General features: G+C 38.3%; 1 protein-coding gene across 1 annotated transcript in view; it reads right to left on the minus strand.

Moving 5' to 3' along the window:
• LOC128735253 (protein O-mannosyl-transferase Tmtc3-like) overlaps positions 1–21,478 on the minus strand; it is a 450,482-nt gene that overhangs the window by 292,388 nt on the left and 136,616 nt on the right. The window contains exon 3 of the mRNA XM_053829747.1: positions 17,179–17,260. Within this exon, the coding sequence (XP_053685722.1) occupies positions 17,179–17,260 (82 nt within the window). The remainder of the gene's footprint in view (positions 1–17,178; positions 17,261–21,478) is intronic.

Raw genomic sequence — 21,478 nt, forward strand, 5'->3', positions numbered from 1 at the left:
GAGAAAACATAACAGAAAACAGGTAAGACTTTCGAGAGAAAGCGGGATAAAAACGATGCCAAAAGGAATATAAAATGAGTAAGGCTATTACAAATATTTAAAAAAGTTTTTGACCCTCCGGTGTTGAGCCACTTAAGGGGAGGCGAAAAAAACAAAAAAAAATTTTTAATCGAGCAAAAAAAATGAATTTTAGGCATTTTTACTTAAAGTTTAAACGCGAAAACCAAATCTTTTCTTGCTTTTAATAGATACGTTGTTATTTTTCATGCAAAAATCTACGAACAAAAAGACAAAAACGAAAGAAAATTTTTTTGGCCGAGTTTCGGAAATTCCACTGTTTTAACTTCAATTTCTATTTCGTGATAGAAGGTTAACTCAACTCGTACACTCATTTTTCGAGTTTTTCAAGCTGTAGAGCCCACAGACAATTCATTTTATAAAAAAAAAATTTAACTCATACCCTACAAATTATTTTTTTGCCCCCAGATTTTTCAAGCAAAATTCCAAGGGGTGGGGAGTGGGGTTTACAAAAACTTTGAAAATAATTTGCAATGGCCTAAGATGAAATAGAAAACGGGAAAAAATAAATAAATAAATAAAAACGACGGAACAGTAAACTAAGGTAAAGGGGGCTCCGTAGCCACAAGATTACCGAGTTTGCTTTGACAAGCGAGTGGTCGTGGGCTCGAATCTTAGTAGAATCAAACCATTCGATGTCAAATGACTTTAGCATGGGTTTATTCTCAGGCCCCTCATTTACGCTTCCTTCATGCTGAATTCTATATTTACCCTCTGAAGCCTCTTGACAGTGCAAATGTCCCTCCTATAGTTAAGTGTACTGGTCAGAGGTACGAATGAGTCCTCGTCAGGGACGGCTATAATATGGGATAGCGCAGCGAGGAATAAGTGGGTAAAGTGACAAATCAAGCTTTGAAGGAAGGGTAAACCCCAAGACACGCATAAAATTTATTAAGCATATCGCTCACTCAATAGCGATTATAGCAAAAAGAAATGCAGTGTAGGTCATACAGCAAACACCCGGGCGATATCACAATAGATCAACTATACTGGTCGCAGTGATGAGTTCACACACGAAAAAAAGGTAAAATGGAGGTGCAAAAGGCGTAAAAATTTAAGATAAAAAACAGGAGAGAAAAAAGAAAAAAGGAAGCCAAATACGGAATAAAAATGGAACAAAAGAAACAGGAGATGAAAAAATATAGGACCAGGAAAATGGAAAAAAAGAAAACATTAAACAAAAAAAGAAAAAAAAAGAGAAAGAAAATAAAACAGACAATAAAATTGATAAAAAGAAAAAAAGATCGTGGCAGAAAAGGAGGAAAAGAAGAGAACAGATGAGAAAAAACGGGATGCTTAAAATCAAAACAGACAAAAACCTGAACCGAAATATAGACAGAAGTCGAAACCGGACAGAAAGTGACAAAAACGAAACAGAAAAAGAAAATATTAATCTTTTAAAACGAGGAAAAGTGGAAGAAATAAGAAAAACGGAACAGAGGTTGATCCGCTAAATCAAACTTAAAATGAAAATGGGACAGGAAAAGAAGATGAAAAGGAAAAACGAGACAAGAAAATACTGAACCGGAAGCAAGAAGGTACAGACGACTAGCAAGAGAGAAAAAGATGTAAAACGGGATATAACGGCGAAAGATGAGATAAAAAAACGAAAAAAATAAAACAGGAAAAATAGCTTCAATTACGTAGTCCTGCTAACGTAAGAACTAGAATGACTCTTAAATACCTTTGGACACTTTACTTTTTGTTCTTACAAAGTTTAAAATTTTTTTACTATTTAGGGACTCGGCCCCGTAGATGGGTAACTACTTACCCGAAACCGGTCGGCAAGAAGGTATTTAAAAGAAAAAAACAGACTGAAGAAAAAGGTTAAACGGAAGGGAAAACGGTGAAAATTCTGGTTATAAAACCGGAAGAAAGAGGAAAAAGTGAGTCATGTATAGAATGAACGTGAACGGGAACGAAGAAAAACGGAATATTGTAACAGGAAACACGAGGCAGAACAAAAGGAAATCCTGAGGAGAAAAAAACGGATGAAAAGTCAGATCGAAAATTATGAAAACAGTAATAGAAAAGAAGGAAAAACGGAATAAAAAGTGGAAAACGGGACTAAAAGAGAAAAAAACGTAACAGAAAAAAGGAAAAAACGAAATAAAAACGATGTCAAACGGGATATAAAAAGTAAACGATGGAATAAAAAATTGTAAGATAAGGCCATAGCAAATCATTTTCAAAGTTTTTGTCAGCCCCTCCCCCCCCTTTGAAATTGGCTTGAAAAATCTGGGGGTAAAAAAATAATTTGTAGGATATGAGTTAAATTTTTTAATAAAATCAGTTGTCTGTGGGCTCTAAAACCTGAAAAACTCGAAAAATGAGTGTACGAGTTGAGTTAACGCTTCTTGCACGAAACAGAAATGGAAGTTCAAACAGTGGAATTTCCGAAACTCGGCCAAACAAATTTTCTTTCGTTTTTGTCTTTTTGTTCGTAGATTTTTGCATGAAAAATAACAGCGTATTTATTAAAAGCAAGAAAAGATTTGGTTTTCACGTTTAAACTTTAAGTAAAAATGCCTAAAATCCATATTTTTTTTGCTCGATTAAAAAATTTTCTTTGTTTTTTTCGCCCCCCCCCCTTCAGTGGCCCAACACCGGAGGGACAAAAACTTTTTTAAATATTTGTAATGGCCTAAATGAAAAAGAAAACGGACTAAGGAAAAAGGCAAAACGGACGAGAAAAAGACGAAAAATGGAAACAAAATGCGGGATGGAAAGCAAATGACAAAAACGAAACAGGAAAAGAAAAAATGGACCACGAGAACAAACGGAAGAAAAAATACGAACATCATAACAGAGGCAAATCAAGTGATTCAAACTCAGCAAAAGGGGGAAAATGGGATAGGAAAAGAAGAGAAAGAGCAACCGTTTTCATTTTTTCGAGAGAAAAAGATGTCAAAAAGGATATAAAGGGAGAAAGATGGAATAAAAAACGGGAAAAAAGAAAATAATTAAAATAGGAAAAAAACGGATTACAGAAAAAGGTAACGGAAAGAAAAAACCGGAGAGAAAAGGGAAAAAAAGAAACCAAATACAGAATGAAAATGGAATAAAACAAAGAAAAAACGGAATAGAAAAGGTGGAAAAGAAAGGAATAAATACAGGAACAGGAAAATAGAGAAACGTGAACAAAAATAAAGAAAAGAAAACAGCGGAAACAGCGGGCAGAATAAGGAAAAATGAGTGAAAAGAGGGAAGACGAGACAAGAAACAGAGTACGGAACAGAAAGCATGGAAAATCAAAAGAGAAAAAAAACTTGCGAGAGAGAAAAAAGAAAACTGGTAGAGGAAACAAGAAGAAGGGGAGAAAGGTCAAGCGGAAATGGTCAAAAGGAGGAAGATGGAACAGAAAAAAGTAGAAATTAAAAAAATCAGAGGGGTTGTATACAAGACACGACCGCATATATAGGTGACGCAGGACTACGTAAGTCTCTTTGTAGTAATAGTAGCATGTATTCATGCTTGTAATCATTCGATTCTTCATGTATACATGCTATATGCAACATATATACATGCTACATGCGTTGTATGTAACATTTATCAAAGTAGTAACATTGCATACGTTCAATTCTCAAAAGATTGTGCATTTGAAAACAATTTAACAAAATCAAGAACGCAAACTATTGCTTTCCTGCTACCTTACTGAAATTAAAGATTGTTTTTATTACCCATGGTTCCCCACGTTGAAGGGATTTTACCAATTCAATCCTATTTTATCAACAGCACATCTTTTCACTACACTTCTAATGAAACGGCAAGCATGCGTATTCATACAGAGTCGTATTACAACTGAACACTACAACTGTAGCATATTTTTCCAACACAGATATCAAATTCGCCGAGGTTAAATCGTCTCGCAGTAAAGAATTTCCGATCTGTTGGGACAATGAAACTGTGTCACTCTTTCTGGCGTACTTCCCAAGCAAGGACATCAAAATGGTCTAGGTTTAACCGCGGTGTTAAGAAATCTTGTTGAAATACGGAAACTTTGTCACTTGTTTTGGCTTACTTCCCAAGCACAAATATCAAATTGGTATAGGTTCAGATCATCGCAAAGAATATTCCAACCAATCACGAAGCGAGAATTCTGGTAAAACATAGGTTCATTATTTTCAATTTTTCAATAATTCAACATCAAGAATCCATACTTTTCTTTATTTGGGTCACTTCTTAGAAGATTTTCCGATCGATTGGTGTAAGAATATTGAAAATCGATCGGAAAACCGCTGAGTTTAGCGCTTAAAACCTATCATTTTTCGTGACGCTCGCATTTTTCGATTTTTTGGAATGACACCCTATCTCAAAACTTGCCGTAAGACGTAGTCCTACGTCAAAACGAACTTAAGAAGAGGAAAGACGGAAAAGAAAAAGGAGAAAAATTTATGTGACGTGATATCGAGACAATGACATCAACTCACCCAACTGCCCTCATTTTCACCCAATCGAGTCATACAGAAGTTGAAAAAGAATGTCAAAAGACATAAAACAAGAGATAAGGGTCAAAAGACAAAAAACAGAGAGACAAGGAACATGGGACAACGGACAACGGACGAGAGACAAAAGACAAGGGACAAGGGATAAAAACAAAAGACAAGGAATAAGAAACAACGGGCAAGGGACAAAAGACATGGGACAAGGGACAAAGGGCAAGGAACGAGGGGCAAAGGACAAGAAACAAGGGGCAAGGGATTAAGGACAAGGAACCAGAGAACAAGGGAAAAAATAAAAGACCAGGGTTCAGGAACAAGGGACAAAAGACAAGGGACAAAGGACAAGGAACAAGAGTCAAGGATTAAGGGACAAGGGACAAGGGACAAAAGGCGAATGTCAAAGGTCGTTTGTCGAAAGTCAAAAATGGTAAAATGAAAGTCGAAATTCGAAAATCCAAAAGTGAAAGTAAACAGTCGTGATCGAAAATCGAAAGTAAAAATTTGAAAATCGAAAGTCGAAAGCTGAAAATCAAAAGTTAAAAGTTGAAAGTCGAGCATCAAAAGTCGAAAGTCGAAAATCTAAAGCGGAAAATCGAAAGTCGAAATTCAAGAGTTGAAAGCCGTATGTTGAAAGTCGAAAACTGAGAGTGGAAAGCCGGAAGTTAAAAGTCGAAAATCTAAACTCGAAACTCGAAGATCGAATGTCGAAGGGGGAAGTTAAACGTCGAGTTAAAAATCGAAAGTTGAGAGTCGAATATCGAAAATCGAATCGCATAAGTCGAAGGCCGAAAATCGAAAGTGGTAAATCCAAACTCAAAAGTCAAAACTCGAGAGACAAAAATAAAAACTGGAAAAACGACAGTCAAACTAAAAATTCGAAAATCGAAATTCGAAAGTCGAAAGTTGAAAGTCAAAAATCAAAAACCGAACATCGGAAGGCGAAAGCTCAAAGTCGTAAGTCTGACTTTCGCCGAACACCAAAAATCTAAAGGCGAAGTCGTAAGCTGAAAATCAAAAGTCAAAATCTGAAAGTCGTTTGTCGAAAGTGGAAAGTCGAAAGTCAAAAATCGAAAAGCGAAGGACGAAAATCAAAGGCTGATGATCGAAAATCCAAAGTCGAAAGCCTAAAATCGGAAGTCGATTTTCGAAAGTGGGAAATCAAAGGCCAAAAATCGAAAGTCGAAGGTTGAAATTAGGAAGCCGACAATCAAACATCAAAAGACCAAAGTCCTACTGGCGTGCTTCCGTTACCATCCACAGCTAAATGAGCAATACGTGGCTCAACTGTCAGTTGCCTGACACTTAGAGAGTCTCCATCTTAAACCGAAAATTCCAATCGATCAGAATCAGTTGTCAAAAGTAAGTCCAATCGAACAGGAGACTTGTCAAAAAAACGATTAGAGAGCCTGTAATAGATACAAAGACGCCGTCTTTAGCCGAGAACATTTTGCGGGCATTTTTTAAATTTTTGGCTGCTTTTTATGAATTATACGGAAAAAAGATTCAGAGAAAGTTTGTTGAGCTCCCTGTTGGCCGCGAGGTGTGATGGTCTAATAAGCCAGAGGTCATATGTTCGAATCCTCACTGGGAGAGGATGTTAGGCTCTGCAATTGTCCTGCACTCTAACGGCTGGCTGCGAAGTCATATGAAAACAGAAGGTCAAGTTTCGATAACGGAATATAGTACCTAGGCATTGCATTGCATAGCATCGTGAAATTTAAGTCGCTGGTTCTCCAAATAATTAACAATAAACCGATAACAGCAGCATAACATTTACAGTACGACTATGAACTGCAGTAAAATTATTAAGAATCATCAAGAATAGGCATAATTGGCTATAAAGGTAATTTATTCCAAATGTCTTTTGATTACGGAATGATCTGTGCATGCGGCAACACTGGCATACGCAGCTGTATTGTTGCTAGATTATTTATTTCAGTTGGCGACTCTCTAAGAATCTCTAGCCTGAATTACTCCAATGCAGCACATATTTTGAAGGCGAAACTGAATTTAGGTTTATTTCGTACGGCGCATTTCGGTGGTTTATGTGAGACGGCTGTAAAGAAATTTAAATACCACGCCGTTCACTTCATGAAAACGACACTCTATTTTTTAAACGATTGCCGCACATTCTTTGCTCAAACCTAAAACTTGTTGATGTCTTGCCCATTATCTTCTCTGTCGAATGATCGTAGCGACCTTCCAGTCCTAACTCATAGATTCTCTTTGTATCAATAAAAGACACTCCAATTCCTTGTTCACTTTAAAACCAACCGACATGTCATGGCTAATTTGTTGAAGCACTGATCGACTGAGTAGGGTAAGTTATCTTACAGTGGATCCTCTGCCTATAATGGACCCTCGGATACAATTTCGGAGTTTATTAGCATGTACTTCTTGTTTCTGAAGATTTATGACATGAAACAGAAACTACTAAACATACCACACATTTCAGTTTATAAAATTTTAACTGCCTTTGATTACTAATGCTAATGTACCAGCTACCTTCCTGATAGACGTAGTTCTACCAAAATCTGGACATGCCAATGCCTCGGGAACCTACGACGTAGCCAGAATTCTCCGCTACCTTGGTAGTGCTTGGTAGTTTGGCGCCTTCAATCCAGCTCAATTCCATGGCACCGAAATATTTCTGAACAAAGTTAAACCGTGCCTCCCATTCCCATCTCCCATCGGGTTTGGGCGCGGGATCTAATGTTGACCCTTGTCATAATTTGATTGAAGTTTGACCAAGAACCCCAACAGAGCGTCTACATAAGTTGAAAACGGAATGAATAAAATCGTCACGATTTACGGCGAACAAATCGGATCGGATCGAAGGTATCCTGGTCTGTTTTTTGCCATTTTCGTCCTCTGTCGTCAGTTCTAATTGAAAAAGTAACAGTCAAAAGTGTCATTTTGCCTGTCGGATTAACCCCGTGGAAAAAGTAATTAAGCGCGACTCATGAATCTGCACAATTTTTCCCAACCGAAGGTAGGTATAATCAATTACGCAGCCTGCATTTAACTTTAACTGTGTCACCGCCCTCTGAGCTTGCAGTTTAAAACAAAAATAAATAAAATTGTACGTGATGCAAACGTCAGTCGCAATCAAGCTACACGGAGGAAATGCGATACATGCTCCGGCAACCGGCATATGTCAAGCGACATCTCCACCAACCAGCTACAGTCTTTTTTCTGGCAACTGTCAGAAGAAAATTAGAGTGCTCCGACTACTCTCCCGCGGCGCCACAAAAAAAAACACAGTCCGAAGTATGATTTTCATACATTTTTTACGGTTTTGTTGCCATCGCTTTGAGTGAATACTAAAAATGAGGACGCACCTATGTCCGTTTCCCCCCTCCACCCCCCAGTCAGCCTTTGGACCGTTCAAAACTTTCGAATGCCGGTACAACTCGTCCCGTGGGAAATGATTTCTCCCCAGCCTAAATTCACCAAATCCACATTCCTTACGGTGCGGTGCGGTGCGGTGCTGTGGTGAAGGAAAAAGTTTTTCTTTTTTCCCCCTTCGCATTCACTGAGCCACCAGTCACCGCTGCTAAACGGCGGCTCTGGGCTTTCCCGTCGAGCGGAGTGTCCGAGAAATGACGAAACGAAACGAAAACTTTACGAGTCTGCCGCTGGATTTCAGCTGCGGTAAAAGGTAGAAATTCTGGAGCTTAGCGATTTATGACCGCATCGGCTGGCTGGCTGGCTGGATGGTTGGTTGGTTTGTGTGTTTGTGCGGCTGTCGAAAAGCTGGCGGCCCCCACGGAATTTAATCCAGCTTAAAGTTGTTCGTTTTAGTTGAGATTTAACCGATGATGATGGCAGGGTGGCCGGCAGGGGAGGCGGGGCGGTTCGGTTCGGTTCGGTTCCGTTCGGCTTTTGTTGTGTCAACTTTCCACCGTGCTGGCACTTTTCTCGTGATGGTTTTGCCGAATGTGAACGTTTCCGGAGCATAAAAATGCCACAACCCAAAATAGCTTCGTTTTTACGATCAACGATTTAATTTACTAAGCGGGGTATAAAAATATTGATTCAAAAAGGTTATTTTGCTTGATTACGGAAGCTAACATTCCATTCCGTACGAAAAGCGAGTGGAAATAAAATTGGTTTACCGGAAAGCATAAAATAGCAAATTTGAATTAGAGGCTTTGGGATGTTACAACCAAACCAGTATTGATCTTTCTAAGTAATACATCTGATTTTCAAATAAGGAAAACATTGGGAAAAGGAGAACAATCTGTAATAAATATTACCATTTCTTCACCATACAAGCAGCTACAAAAAGCGGACATTTTGTCCAATTGGACAAAAGGTAGGAGTCAAAATGACTACTTGTCAAGCGTAGCTACCGATAGCCCCTCGCCCTTCCTTTCCGCTCTTCCCCTCCCTCACCAAAAATTTTCATTTCTTTCCCCTACCGTCCCTTCATCAATTGTAGAACCATCGTTTCAAAAAATATTAATGTATAATTTGCTTTCAGCTGACCAACGCAACGTATTGACACCAAGGAGCTCATGGCCAATTTGGGTGATTCTAGGCGACCTTTTTTATCCATTTACCATGTCTTTCATAGAACAATGCAATGTACCTTCCCGATCAGGAGGGCATAACAAAATTATAACTGATCCTGTTATTTTTCGACCGATTTTTTGCTAACAGCGGCTGTTATAATTTAGCTACTGCAAGTGGTTAAAATAACTCAAATTCTAACAAAACTGCTTAGCAGTGATAGCAAAAATATAACAAAGTTTGTTATGTTTTGAACAAAATTATATCAAAATTTGTTACCATATTTCTAACAAATTGTGTTATAATTTTGATAAAACAAAAACTTTTTTACCTCTGTCTGCTATATCGACATTTTCCCGACCTATTGTCAAAAATAGTACAACTATTTATCGGGAACATTTACAAATAGCAACAAAAAAAGTTTTTCACACATTCTTTCAATTTCAAAAACCGCACCCTTTCAGTCGGAATTGAACTCACGACATACCGCACATGATGCCATGGTCTTAACCACTGTACCAGAACTACTCTTGAATGTAGGTAGTTTAAATGCTCATATGATTTGACCGATAGCTTATTCTGTCAGTTGTCAGTTTTTGCTGTTCGAGCTGTCTATAAATAGATCTCTTTTGGTACGAGACTGTGATCAAGAAAAAGAAATCGAATCCGTTTTATCAGTGTTGCACCGTTCTGACAGTGTTGCTCGAAGTGCTTTCAAATATACCAGAAAATAAATTGAAGTGAACCTGGCCATTCAAACTTTGCTTTTAACTGAGTTTTATATTTCAGGTTTTTATTCTATAAATGTTATTGCTGATTTTGGTAGGAACCAACCACAGTAAAGATTAAAAACAATTATGAACCTAATTATTTTAATGATGCGTGGAAGAAAATATTTCTCAATTATACGAGGTTTTGTTAGTAAAGGATTGGAGAAAACACTTGTTGCTTTTAAATTTTGTAAACAAGACGTAAACCGAGAAAAAAACTAAAACATTTTATTTTATCGTTAATTATTTTTTTCATAATGTGTTTGCTCGATTACGTTTGGTTCAAGCATCTACCAACAAAATAAAAGTTCTAGAGATTTTCTTTTTAAGGGGAAACCGAAAGTGGCTCAAAGATGGCTGAGTAAATGGCTACCATTCGAAGCATGTATTGTTTTGCGCCTTAAAAATGCATCTGTATTGGCAGAGCACGCTTTCGCCACGTAATCAGTGCTTCCAGTGCTGTTATAATTTCCTAAAACTTGTAATTCAATTTATCGATCTGCTATGTATCAATAAACGCTCAGCAAAACATAATTACTAATGAAAAATAAATTTAACTGATCATATCGATCATTACGTGTTCATAAAAGCGACCAATGTATAATTTGGAATTAGTTCATAGATATTTGGTTGCGCACATATTTCGTTGAACTAGCGATTTCCGAAAAAGCAGCAACACAGTATCAAACTTTCGTCACATCAATGAGCTTTTAAAGAGCTTTCAACTTTCGCCGCATCGATGAGCTTAGTGTGAAGTAAACAAACAAAACGCAAAGGCAGGAATCAAAAACGCAATCCGATGCAAGCGGATTAATTAAACATCCTAGAGATCCTACGCATTATTCAGTTGCTGCTGTTAATTTTGATTGAATCGGAATGCCTTGATAAAGAAAACAAACCCTTTTTCGGGATGTTTGTAGTCAGTGCGGTTGGCTGCGGATCAGCTGTTTATGTTTGCAAGCTCCGCTATTTGACATATATTACCAATACTAATGCAATATTCAAATAAACGTTTAGGTTTTTAACGAACACATGAGATGTACAGTACAGTGTTTGTCGCACTAACACAATAGCGATAGCCACTTTCGGTTCCGCCTTAAATGGTGCTTGGGAGTAGCATTACTATCAATTTTCGACTTTCGATTTTTCACTTTCGACTTTCGACTTTTTACTTTAGACTTTAGACTTTTGATTTTAGACTTATGACTGTTGACTTTTGACCGTCGACTTTCGATTCTCGGCTTTCGATTTTCCACTTTCGACTTTTGACTTTTGATTTTTGACTTTTGGCTTTTAACTTTGTATATTTGAACTTTCAGCTTTCGACTTTTGATAGTTGACTTTGTACCTTCAACTTTTGATCTTTTACTTTGTACTCATGACTTTAGACTTTGGACTTGTGATATTTGACTTTCGAACAAATGAGTTTTAGCTTTCGATTTTCGATTTTCAACTTTCGATCTTTGACTTTCAGCTATCGACTTTCGAATATTGAATTGAATATTTGAATTTCTACTTTCGGTTTTCGACTTCCGTCTTTCAACTTTCGATTTTCGATCTTTAACTTTCGACTTTTGAATTTCGGCTTTCAAATGTTGACTTATCATTTTCGGTTTACGTCTTTTGATTTTTGATACTCGATTTTCGATTTCCGTTTTTCGACATTGGATTCTCCTTTTCCGTTTTTCGATTTTCGACTTTCGTTTTGTGATGTTCGACTTCGACTTTCGACTTTCGATTTTTGAATTTCAACTTTCGATTTTGGCTTATGTCTTCGACTTTCAACTTTTCACTTTCTACATTAGACTTTAAATTTTCGATTTTCGATTCTTGATTTTTGATTTACGATTTACGATATTGGATTTTCCATCATCGGTTTTTGATTTTTGATTTTCGACATTTTATTTTCGGTTTACGTCTTTGGAATTTCGAACTTCGATCTTCAACTTTCGACTTTTACCTTTAGATTTTCGATTTTCGACGTTTGATTTTCGGCTTTCAGCTTGCTAATTCCGAATTTTGAATTTCCATTTTCAATTTTCGACTTTTCACCTTTGCCTTTCGACTGGCGATTTTGCATTTCCGGTTTATGTCTTTCGACTTTCCATTTTCAATTACCGATTATCGATTTTCGATTTTGGATATTGTATTTTCCATTATCGGTTTTCGATTTTCTGTTTTCGACTTCGACTTTCAACTGTTGATTTTTACTATTAACTTTTGATTTTAGCTTAGGTCTTCGACTTTCGACTTTTTATTTTCTACTTTCGTGCTTAGATCTACAACTTTTGACTTTTAACTTTAGATTATCGATTTTCGACTTTCTTCTTTTGATTTCAATTTTCGACTTTTGACTTTCGCCTTTCGACTTTCGATTTTTCATTTTCGGTTTACGTCCTTCGATTTTCGATCTTCAACTTTCGACTTTTGGTTTTCGGTTCCCGATTTTCGATCCATTACCAGTTTTTGACGTAGGACTACGTCTTACGGCAAGTTTTGAGATAGGGTGTCATTCCAAAAAATCGAAAAATGCGAGCGTCACGAAAAATGAAAGGTTTTGAGCGCTAATAGCTCAGCGGTTTTCCGATCGATTTTCAATATTCTTACACCAATCGATCGGAAAATCTTCTAAGAATTGACCCAAAAGAAGAAAAGTATGGATTCTTGACGTTGAACTATTGAAAAATTGAAAATAATGAACCTATGTTTTACCAGAATTCTCGCTTCGTGATTGGTTGGAAGATTCTTTACGATGATCTAAACCTATACCAATTTGATATCTGTGCTTGGGAAGTAAGCCAAAACAAGTGACAAAGTTTCCTCATTTCAACAAGATTTCTTAACACCGCGGTTCAACCTAGACCATTTTGATGTCCTTGCTTGGGAAGTACGCCAGAGAGAGTAACAAAGCCCCCTCGTGCCAACAGATTTCTTACGAACGCGATTAAACCTAGTCCAATTTGATGTCTGTGTTAGGGAAGTGTGCCAGAAAAAGTGACAAGTTCGTTGTCCCAACAAATCGCAAATTCTTTACTGCGAGACGATTAAACCTCGGCGAACTTGATATCTGTGTTGGAAAAATGTGCTGCACCTGTACTGTTCGGTTATAATACGACTCTGTATGAATACGCATGCTTGCCGTTTCATTAGAAGTGTAGTGGAAAGATGTGCTGTTGATAAAATAGGATTGAATTGGTAAAATCCCTTCAACGTGGGAAACCATGGATAATAAAAACAATCTTTAATTTCAGTAAGGTAGCAGGAAAGCAATAGTTTGTGTTCTTGATTTTGTTAAATTGTTTTCAAATGCACAATCTTTTGAGAATTGAACGTATGCAATGTTACTACTTTGATAAATGTTACATACAACGCATGTAGCATGTATATATGTTGCATATAGCATGTATACATGAAGAATCGAATGATTACAAGCATGAATACATGCTACTATCACTACAAAGAGACTTACGTAGTCCTGCGTCACCTATATATGCGGTCGTGTCTTGTACACAACCCCTCTGATTTTTTTTATATTCGACTTCGACTGTTAACTTTTGATTCTTGGCTTTGAACTTTTGGTTTTTGCTTGCATTTTCGACTTTCGTTTTTCGATCCTCGACTTTCTACTTTCGACTTTCGATTTTTGATTTTGGACTTTTTATTTTGGTTTTTCGGTTTTGACGTAGGACTACGTCTTTGTTTACTATACTGGGACTGGGTAGCACTCTGTGAAAACGAAAATAGAAGTGTAACGTTTGAATGAAAAATTTCAAATGCTAATAACTACTAAACCACTGAACGAAACTGAACAATTTATATGTCGTTGGACAGATAAAATGATCAGCAATTTTATGGATAAGAGAGCAATTTTATGGAGGGTGTCAGAGGGGGGGGAGCTCCTATACAAATGAAACACAAATTTCCTCAAAACTCGAGAACTAATCAAGCAAATGGAACCAAATTTGGCATGTGGGGGTTTAGAAGGTAGGATTTTTTCCATGGTGTGCTGAGACCCCTTGCCATTCTAAGAGGGAGGGCGGCTCCCATACAAATAATGTTTTTTCTATGGTGTACTGAGACCCCTTACCCTTCTAAGAGGGGGGGGGGGCTCCTATACAAATGAAATACAAATTTCCGAGAACTAATTAAGCAAATGGAACCAAATTCGGCATGTGGGCAAGTGGTCGGTCACTCAGCACAGCCGTTTTTATGTTAGGCGACTTGAGGCGTGCCGAACTGTGCCGATGCTGTACCGAAAGTACCGAACTGCAAAATTTGTTAAATTCGTTAGATCTGACAACCGTGCGAGATGATTTTGGCAACTGGCAGTGCTCCCATTTAATATGTAAAATTGAACCGGAGGTGTGCCGCTTGATATCTCTGGAGTGCCGCGGCACAATGTGCTGAGTGTCCGACCCCTTGCATGTGGGGGGTTTTGGAGGCAATTAAACAATGGCACTGGCAGATTCTTATAAACATACATATGCCAAAAATGCAGTTTACATTACTCTTTGATCTAATAATCTGATATAGTCCTACGTCACCCTTTCGTACAACCCTTAGGGCTGTATACCTTGTAGTTTTTGATTTTCCCTTGTTCCATGTCGCTAGTTTCTTGTCCTTTGTCCCTTGTTCCTTGTCCTTTGTTCCTTGTCCCTTGTCGCCTGTCGATTGTGTTTTTGTTTTTTGTCTATTGTGAGTTTTGTTTTGGCGTATGAATTTCGATTTTTGAAGCTTTTACATTATACTGTTGTCTTTTCCCTTTTGATCTTTGAATTTTTGTTTGTGATATTTGACCTTTAATTTGTTTGCTTTCGATTCCTGACTTTTATTTGAGAAAAGGCTGTGCGACAATGCAAAATTTTTTTGCCGATTTTCGGAGATTTCATTGTTCGAATTTCCATTTTTGTTCCGTGCTAGAAGCGTTACTACTCATTTTTCAAGTTCTTTAGGCTGTAAGGCCAACAGAAATTTAGTTTTTTACAACTAAAAACGGCGTTAACTAAAATGTTAAAAATAATTTACAACGGCCTTATTGTGAATTTTAGTAGCATTTTGTCTTCCAATTTTTTTTATAATTTATATGAGTTTACTGCATTTCTGTTTTAATTTTTCGCCATTTTCATATTACCTTAATATAATTTTCCAATCATTTTTGTGGTTATACGCAATTTTTGTATCATTTTTATGTTTTTCGTCTTTTCATCCTGCCACTGTATTATCAAATTTGTTCACAAACATTTTGTGATATTTGTGTTATTTTTGTAACCAACTTGCATAATATTTGCATCATTTTTGGATTATATTTTTAGGTTATATTTGTAAACAATGTTTATTTTACTTGAAGACTAACAATTGAAAAGGGCCCAACACCCAAATATAAACAAACCGAGTGAGAGTATAATAAACCCTCACTCGGTTTGTTTACATTTTGGATTCTGGCCCGCTTTAAATTGTTGGTCTTCATTTCTTCCGATTTCCGATTTCAACCAAATTTGGTGTAAAATTGTTCATTCCGACCCCACATTCAATTTCTCGAAGTTTTGTGCGGATTAATCAATCCCCTTTGCAGAGCCGCTTCGCCATTTTTCACAGATTTTCGAAAAAACTCATTTTTCACTGCATATCACTGCAAGGGGGATTGATCAATCCGAACAAAACTTTAAAAAATTGAATGTGGGGTTGGAATGAGCAATTATACCCAATTTGGTTTGAATCGGAGGTGGTCATAAATTTAAAAATGGAATTTTTCAAAAAACCTAAGACAGAATATTTTAAGACCTTCTTTGAATTCATTGTTTTGATCAATAGTAACACAGCCTGTGAAGAGAAATCCGAGGTGCAAAAAAGTGCCTTCGGACATAGCGTGGCACGCCAGTGTCCGTGGGCCGAAGCATTGAATAAATTTTACGAATAAAATTTGAAAAAGGTTAGAATTGATCCGACATCGGATCATGTGGTTTGTTTTCTGGAAAAGAAATAAATTCCAATTTAATTCTGAATTTAATCAGAATGTTAACAACTTGCCGGCATAAAGAAATAAATAAATATGAAGCTTTCTTATTATTTTATATCCAAGCAAATGCATAATTTATTTGTGAAACTAAATTAAAATATATACATTATTCCCCCTCAATTGGATATGGTTCGCAACTGCCAATATTTATTGAAAACAAAGGCTTTTCATAGGATTTTTACTATTAAACTGAGATACCCAGCGGCTCACAAGATTATTCAGAAAGACGGATAATGGTCTTGGGATAAAGAAAAAAATCGAATAATCAATTACTGATACCAATTAGGGAATCGATTTCCAACCTTTCAAGCCAAGCCAAGCCAAGCTGGCTCGTATTGCCAAGCTGACGCTTTCTCCTGTTGACTGACTGACTGACGGATGGATGGATGAGACTGCCGCTGCCAGGCATGGCGTGTTTCCGTCGAGTCGAGCTGCCTATGCCCAACGGAAATGCTTTCGTGTTGATACACGACTACTCTAACTCTAGGTACCTAGGCAGCTCTATAGCAGAGTTCTGTTACGCTATTTGGAAAGAAAACAGTGGAAAAGCGATGAATAAATTTAATTATGAATCAGACCTCGCCGAACGGATCGTGATTTGAATTTTGCAATCGATCGCCTGTTGGATTGGAGCGGAGCAAGCGATGTGATTGAACTACTACTAATACTACTACCTTTGCCACTTCCATTCACCATCACCGAAACCACTCTGACCGCCTCATGTGGGTGCGGTTTTCCTCCTCGGGAAAACGTCTCGAAGCATTTCTGGAGAGGCTTTGTTTGGAACTCGTGCCGGTAAATTGGATTACTGCAATCGAAGCAAATGGTGAGATTTGTGTAATTGACTTGGGTTTATTGAATTTGTTCCCGTGGGCCGTCGTCCCTTGGGAAAGTTACCGACGCGAAATCCAAGCAAATGGCATCAATCTGCTGTGGTTTTATTCCGCTGCCACTGTTTGAATATTTAATCAAGGTTTCGCGCTTGAGCAGATTAGCATAGAACTGCTCAAACTTAAAATAACCGGTGAAAGTACGGTTAAAGTTACATTCAAAAAGTATTTTTTCGAATTAAGCATAATTATATTTTTATCTGAAAGTTAATCCCAACAAGAAAAAAAAATCCAATCGTATTTACTTTCCATTCCCTCGCAGTAGCAACAACAGCGCACAGAAGCAGTTAGCAGTCCCCGGGACGGATTTAATTAAACCATCATCTGCTTCCGGACTCACCCCGATGGAACCGGCAATTTTCATTCGGTAGGTAGCTGCTGGTCACAATTCCGTATCAAATCATTCCTCCTGTTAAGATGAGCATAAAAAAAAGCCCGCCCGCAAGGGGGCGAGCAGATCTACTTACCGCCTCGGTGTGGATGGGATGCACCGCGAACAACATGGCCGCTGCAAAACTGGCCACCTCCGACAGGAGCATTGCGCACATTCTGTAATTGGAAAGAAAAGTACACAGTGGAATGAGAGAAACGAAGCAAAACGGTTAATATAGAATCGTAAATTTGTTCCCGGGCCTCTTGGTCGGGGAATCCAGGGGACCCAGAGGGTTCCTTCGTTATCGGTAGTTGGCCCTACCCGGGCTGGGCAGGGCCGTAATAGGATACTACGGTGCATTACAGACAATACGAATGGACAAGATCGTCGTTTGTTTTTCTTTCTTTGGGTTTAACTTTTCCTCTCGCAGCAGCAGCAGCATTTGTGATGAAGGTGAAAAGAACCTTTGTGAAATTAAAATCCCTTAATAGAAACGACCCAGCAGTGCTGGATCCGAATTACCGACACTAAATGAACACTGAAAACGAAACGTTCAGGACGTTTGTGTGCAGAGCAGCTCAGAATCGCATTGGCATTAAATTGTACCAACCCGTTTCCACTAGTTTTTTCCACTACCTACCTGGGTATGGGCGCTGTTATCAGGATGCTCGACCGTTCGCTTCCTGCCGAGTACATCGTAATAACATTTATTTAATTAGCGACGGTTAGAGACAGTGCAAAATGAACCAACCAAGGACTTCTGCCAGGGTAACGTCTATCTGCCTTCTGTTTGTACAGCGTTGAAGTGCTTGAGTAATACTTGAAGAATACCGTTACTGCAAATACAAAAGCCTGCAGTTGTCGGTGCAAGATCAATGCTGTGAATTCAGTTGTTTTTTCTTTTGCTAGATGATGCAAGTTAAGCTAAAAATCACAACTTCTCGAGCAGATTAAATCATTATTAAAATGATCAAAACAAAATTCTTGGAAAATGTTAAAATTGAAAACACCAGAAAAATCGAAAATCAGAACTAAATAAGTCCGCCATAGCTCCGGAAAGTCTGGAGGCTTCTTCCTCAAACTTGACATATATGTTTCTTGACATAATCCCTTAGCACTACAGGATAGACAAGAGTGGGGAAATTTTCTAAACAAGAGAGAGATTTCCCAACAAGTGAACAGGGCTGTGTTACTCTTGCATTTGGATCGATAACAGCTGTACAAGTAGCTGTGTGCACCACTGAGAGGAAGGTCAAAAGAGATCCAGTAAGATCGGGTTCTCAGCTAATATATATTTTTCAAAGTTAACGTCCTGGATTCCCGTACCGGGGTACCACGTTTTACAGATCTCTCTTTTGCGAGCGACTTTACTATATTACATCATTCTTTCTAATGGGGGAAGGTGTGGTAAAATTGCATGCTTTCTAGAATTCAGTACATTTTGTCTTCATGTTTTCTCAAATTCAATTCTGGGAACATACATATGTCTACCAAACATTTTCAATCTTTATATATAATTCATTCGCAACAAATTTTAATGAACACAAAATTCATGTAAATCATTTATACTTCTGTATTGCCATGATTGATTGTCCGGGATTAACTCAAAGGTAGGTGTTTTAGTCAGAGCAGTTATATCAAAGAGTTATATTGTCACAGAGAACCAATATATCGTTGTTTCTGGTGACAGTGGCGCTGTTGAAGAAAACCATTGACACCGCATTTTTGTCCGGCATCTTTACTACCTATTCGGCCCATTTTTTGCCATCGATTTTTGCCAGATGTAGGATGCAAATCTCTCAATATTTCATAAAATGTGCATTAGGGAAAATAAAGTTTTAAGGACTTTTATTTGGAGATTTCCACTGCTGCATAAAATCCAGATTTTACCAGATTATAATTCTATCTGATTTCTGAAAAATATTACTTACATTTTTATTGAAACTTGTTTGCTCTACGATACTTGGTTCAAGAGATATGAATTTTAAATATGAAAGCAAAGAATTTTTAATAAAATTTTCTCAATAAACTGCAGACCTTGATTTTTCATAATATTATTTTCGTTTTTCAACCTTCCAACTATGCTTGTGCTATACCATTCTTGTACCATTTGGTGCGATTCAAATATACGTTGTAAATCGAATTGCTGCAGGTTGAGAGATTGCGTTTATCCATAACTTAGAGTCATAAGTCTAGCTTAAAACGATAGGTTTAAACTAACATTTACGATTACGTTGATTTAAAGAAACTAGAAGTTGCGTATTTTCTTTGTGTGCCAAGTGTGTCATGTCAGGGTGTCAAAAAACTGACAAAACCAATTTTGTTGGAAACTTTTTAAGCAGTAGAACCGTAGAAGCAGCAAAACTTTGGAATCTTTTTCTGCGTGTTAAAAAATACCTTTATACAACAGTCCCAAAACAAAAGTCGTCGGGTAAATTTGAACATCAATTCAAGAAAACTTGGGATTGGGATTTGAAACCACCAATCCATTACGAGTTGCTGCCATAAGTGGTATGTATCTATTCGAGAATAGCTGTGAGGCGAGACTTTTCCTTAGGGTTACTCCACGACTGGAGTACATACAACTTGCAGATTCATCATGTGCTTCTGGACTTTAAGGCGGCGTCTGATTCAGTCGAAATGAACTGTGGCATGGTTTACCAACGAAATTATTGCAGCTTGATCTGATGCTTCTTCATTTTGCAGATGACTATCGGAATCAACCGTAGAGCAGTGGAAGAAACCTTTAGGCCTTTCAAATAAGAAGTACCGAGAGTGGGACTTACCATTAACACTGCCACTGCGAAGTACATGGTTATTGGCAGGGGAATGTGGGAGCCCAAATGGTGTTTTTAATATTTAACATTTATGAACATTAATCCTTTTGACAACAACGTCTATATGAATACGTTTTGATAGATGGTCGGCACTTTTCAGACATAATCGACGGCAGAACCTATCCGGGCGCTAACATTGATTTGGACCACTACCTATTGATGGTAAAGATACGTCCAAAACTATCCACCACGGTATAATCTCGCACGACTGACGCAGCCGAATGTCGCCAAAAACAGCGTGTTACCCGAAAAGGGTTAGCTGGATAGAGCCCATTTTGAGGATTGTTGGGATGCCGTGAAGACAGCCATTAACAGCGTAGCGGAGAACGCCCTAAGCCATGTGGCACCGAATCGACGTAACGAATGGTTTGACGACGAGTGCCAGCAGATATTGAATGAGAAGAACGCAATGCGGGTACAAATGCTTCGTAAAGCCACCAGTCAGAATGTTGAGCGATACAAACAGAAGCGAAGACAGCAAACCCGACTCTTTCAGGAGAAGAAGCGCCACCGGCAGGAGAAAGAGTGCAAAGAACTCGAGCAGCTGAAGTTCTATCAGAGATTAAAGGAATCTCTTTGGGCCGCGGGCCGAAATGTGCTGAAATTAAGATAGAGGTATTTTGACTTACGACCGTGCGGTGATCGAAAGGTGTAAGCAGCATTACGATGAACACTTGAATGGCGTGCAGGCGGAAGACCATGATAGTGGAGAAAGTGACTTCTTTGGACAGCAAACAAAGGAGATGTGTCACTCTCTCCGATAAGCGAAGTAAAAGTAGCCATCAACCGGTCGAAGAACAACGAAGCAGCGGGAAAGAATGGAGCGGAACATATTAAAATGAGCCGGAACAAGTTGACATGCTGTTTGCATCAATTGATTGTCAAGATTTGGGATACGTAACGACTACCGGAGTAGTGGAAAGACGGGGTTATCTGCCCTACCTACAAGAAAGGCGGTAAGCAGGATTGTGAGAACTACCGAACGATCATTATCCTAAATGCCGTCTACAAAGTGCTGTCCCAAGTTATCTTCCATCGACTATTGCTAATAGCCAATAGATTCGTAGAAAGTATCAGGCCGGTTTCATGCAGGGTCGGTCTACAACGGACCAAATCTTCACCCGAGTCCCCACGCATCACCTGTTCATCGATTTCAAAGCCGCATATGATAGTGTAAACCGACAAGAGCTATGAAAAATTCTGGACTGGGCCAAAACGGCTTTTCGGGTGGGATTATTAGACTTCGACGATGGATGGGATCCAGTGCTGTGTGAGAATCTCGGGTGGATTGTCGGACCCATTCGAATCTCGCAGGAGACTTCGACAAGGAGATGGCCTTTCCTGCCTGCCATTCAACATTCCGTTTGAAGGTGTGCTAAGACGAGCGGCGATCGAAATGCGTGGCACGATTTTCAATAGCTCCAGTCAATTTATTTGCTTTGCTGATGACATGGTTGCTATCGGCAGATCATTTGAGGCGGTGGAAGATTAGTACACCAGACTGAAACGCGAAGCAGAGAATATTGGGTTGAATATAAATACGTATAAAACGAAGTA

This window comes from Sabethes cyaneus, chromosome 2 (assembly GCF_943734655.1).
Source record: "Sabethes cyaneus chromosome 2, idSabCyanKW18_F2, whole genome shotgun sequence".
NCBI classification, from domain to species: Eukaryota; Metazoa; Arthropoda; class Insecta; order Diptera; family Culicidae; genus Sabethes; species Sabethes cyaneus.